The sequence below is a fragment of the Hemibagrus wyckioides genome, linkage group LG04, assembly GCF_019097595.1.
Source record: "Hemibagrus wyckioides isolate EC202008001 linkage group LG04, SWU_Hwy_1.0, whole genome shotgun sequence".
In the NCBI taxonomy this organism is placed as follows: Eukaryota; Metazoa; Chordata; class Actinopteri; order Siluriformes; family Bagridae; genus Hemibagrus; species Hemibagrus wyckioides.
Window position 1 is genome coordinate 26358163 of NC_080713.1, and position 3036 is coordinate 26361198.

The following is a 3036-nucleotide window of genomic DNA, read 5'->3' on the forward strand; positions in this document are numbered from 1 at the left end:
CAATCACTCACTAAATCAACTCAGCCACATAATTCACATTAATATCAATAACAAGATATTAAAAAAATAAAATAAAATTATTATTAAACATACTAATCCGTATCCATAAACATAAACTTATCCATAATAATAAGTTCGTCCATGAATTTACGAATTATTATGTTTATTTATTTATTTATTTATTTATTTATTTATTTATTTATTTATTTTTATTCCTAAAATTTGCGATGAAAATAGCTGAAAACCACTTGAATTTGGTGACATTTCAGGCACATGATCCTTCTTTTAAACTCCTACCAGTGAAGACGCTTGTGTAATGACTTTCTATGAGAGCCTTACTCATGAATCAGAGAAAGCCTTGGCTGAATGCGTCTCGGCCCAAACCAAAATTCCTGTGAATACCTCTTAGTTTGTTTGATTTTACATTCCTAAAACTGATCAAATAGAAATGAAATTGCCCTAAATTGCCCCTCATGCAGGTGATTAGTGACTGATCCCTGCTACATTGCTACCTGTGATATATAAACAGCACTAAACACAATAACTTCAACTAAAAAACAAACATTTTACTGTTTCTCCTGCTTCCAATTTGATTTAACTCACCCATTGCTCAGCTTCAGGAGATCTGCTGCTATAAAAAGCCTGGATGATGATGATGATGATGATGAAGATGATGTTCCAGCACATGAAAACGTCACAAACACAAAAATAAACCCAGACACATATAATGCAAACTGAAAGGAAACATTCTTGGCACAATTTCATATAAATTGTGTTCAGATGTTTTTGAAGGACATGCAGGAGACACAGGCAAACAGATGACGCTCGACAGATCTCATTCGTTTCCTGTACATTTCTGGACTTCTCTATTTATTTATTTATTCTTTCTCAGAGTTCTGAGATTTCTTTTATTCGAGAGGTTTGAGAAACTTCAGGAGGAAAAGTTTAGTAACATGACACAGTAAGGTTGTGTTCAGATGATCGACTGTCCCACAGCAGTGTTGTTGAGTTCTCTGTTCTGATTGGTTAGAACAGCTGGATCTGATTGTTGTTCAAGCTGTCGGACAAATAACGTTCATAATAATGCGCTTAATGTAGATTACGTTAATGTGTGTAATTGCTGATATAGTGGGGTAGGGGGTGAGGGAATGTGATAGCTTAGTGCTTAATGTGTCCAGGTCCACCAAGCTGTCACTGCTGGGCCCCTGAGCAAGGCCCTTAACGCTCACTTGTATAAAATGAGATAAAATGTAAGTCGCTCTGGATGAGGGTGTCCACTAAATGCCCGAAATGTAAACGTAGTGAAGATTTTTATTGAACTTGAGTCTCCAGTGTTAGAGCTCTTCAGTCTGATCTCTAATTAAAACAGAGGTTGGTGATGGAACGGCTGCTTTTATAAGAGCTTGGAATAATTTCTTTCACTGATGTTCCAACAATAAACACAACTCTAAATGGATAAAAAGTACAATGTTTGTTAAATGAATTTATAAAAAGGGCAAACAGCTGTAAAACATCAGCATAAAGATCCTTGGAGAGAATGACTCCACTTCATGTCCTCCAGCACTACACTACTGCATTCACATCATCTCCATTCACATCAATCTGACTGATTTGTACATGTACCAGTGATTAGTGGTTTGCGATTAGGTTCATTTTGTCTCTCTGGTCTATTATTTGCTCTCTCTCTCTCTCTCTCTCTCTCTCTCTCTCTCTCCGTCACCCGAGCCCCAGAGCAATGCCGATGTTCAGGGTTCTCACAGCTCTCTGTACACTGAAGGAGAAACGGCTGCGTGATTTGTCCAAAAGTCAATTGTCCTTCAGATCGATGTCCTTTTCACTCTGCTACGTCTTCTCACGTTTTCACGCGCCGTCACGTACCGAGCATCGTCTCCGCCGCGTCCTGTCCCGAACCCGAGTCTTTAAACTCCGTCTCTGCCGCGGACTCTGGGGGCGTGTCCAGTAAGAAGTCTGTCCTCTTTCCGAAAACTTTGTCTTGCAGCTCGATGATGTCGTGACGGATGTCTGCCATCATCAGGAGGAGGAAGTCGAACGATCCGGGAGGTCCCTGAAGAGGAAATGGACAGGACGTTATACAGGAAATAATATTTAGGGCATAATATTTACATCAGTTACCACAAATAATGATCAGGTCATTCGTTCTGTTCTCACCGGAGGTCCTCTGGGGCCAGGAGAACCGTTTTCACCCTGTGTAGACAAATAGATAATAATAAATCAGCAGGTAATATGAATATAGACAAATTTATTCTCTCTCTCTCTCTCTTACGCACACACACACACACACACACACACCTTAAGCCCATCTCTTCCAGGTGCTCCTGGTGGTCCCTGAGGAAACAGATACACGTAAATTTTATTGAAATCCCCAAGTAATTGATACTGGTGTGTGTGTGTGTGTGTGTGTGTATGAAGCAGTAAGTGCTCACCACAGGTCCTCTTCTTCCCCTCTTAACATGCTCCAGGTCCGGCTGCGGACCCATAGGGCCCATATCACCCCTGGGTCCCTGAGGCCCTGGAAGACCGTTGGAACCTGGTTCTCCTTTCTGTCCTGGGGGTCCTGATACTCAGAGTTCAAAAATTGTACATTAATGAAAAAGTGGAATAAACACCAGTGTTAAATACTACTGTGTGTAGATGTGAGCAGATTTCTTTTGATGTATGAGTATGTGTGTGTGTGTGTAAGTGTGTGTGTGTGTACCTGGCAATCCCGGAGGTCCAGGCACTCCTGGAGGACCGTACATGGTGTGGCTATCATGATTTTTCCCGACTCTACCAGGAAGTGGCTTTTCACTGCTGTTAGCTAAATCAGGAGTGATCACCTAAACACACATCATACACACACACACACACACACAGCATAGTACTGTAAACCACAGTCCAGTGAAGTATGCATGTTTTAGGTGCCTAGCAGTGTGTGTGTGTGTTACCTGTACAATAAAGTGTGTGTATTTTAGTTGTCTAGCAGTGTGTGTGTGTTTTTGTGTGTTTTAAGTGTCTAGCGGTGTGTGTGTGTGTGTG

General features: G+C 41.0%; 1 protein-coding gene across 1 annotated transcript in view; it reads right to left on the bottom strand.

The window, feature by feature from the left end:
* Positions 1-1670: 1670 nt before the first annotated feature.
* LOC131352291 (collagen and calcium-binding EGF domain-containing protein 1-like) overlaps positions 1671-3036 on the bottom strand; it is a 21097-nt gene continuing 19731 nt past the window's right edge. Inside the window, exons 7-11 of the mRNA XM_058388277.1 lie at positions 2717-2837; positions 2445-2575; positions 2311-2346; positions 2170-2205; positions 1671-2065 (exon numbers count right to left, since the gene is read on the bottom strand). Coding sequence (XP_058244260.1) covers positions 1871-2065; positions 2170-2205; positions 2311-2346; positions 2445-2575; positions 2717-2837 — 519 coding nt within the window. The 3' untranslated portion in view covers positions 1671-1870. The remainder of the gene's footprint in view (positions 2066-2169; positions 2206-2310; positions 2347-2444; positions 2576-2716; positions 2838-3036) is intronic.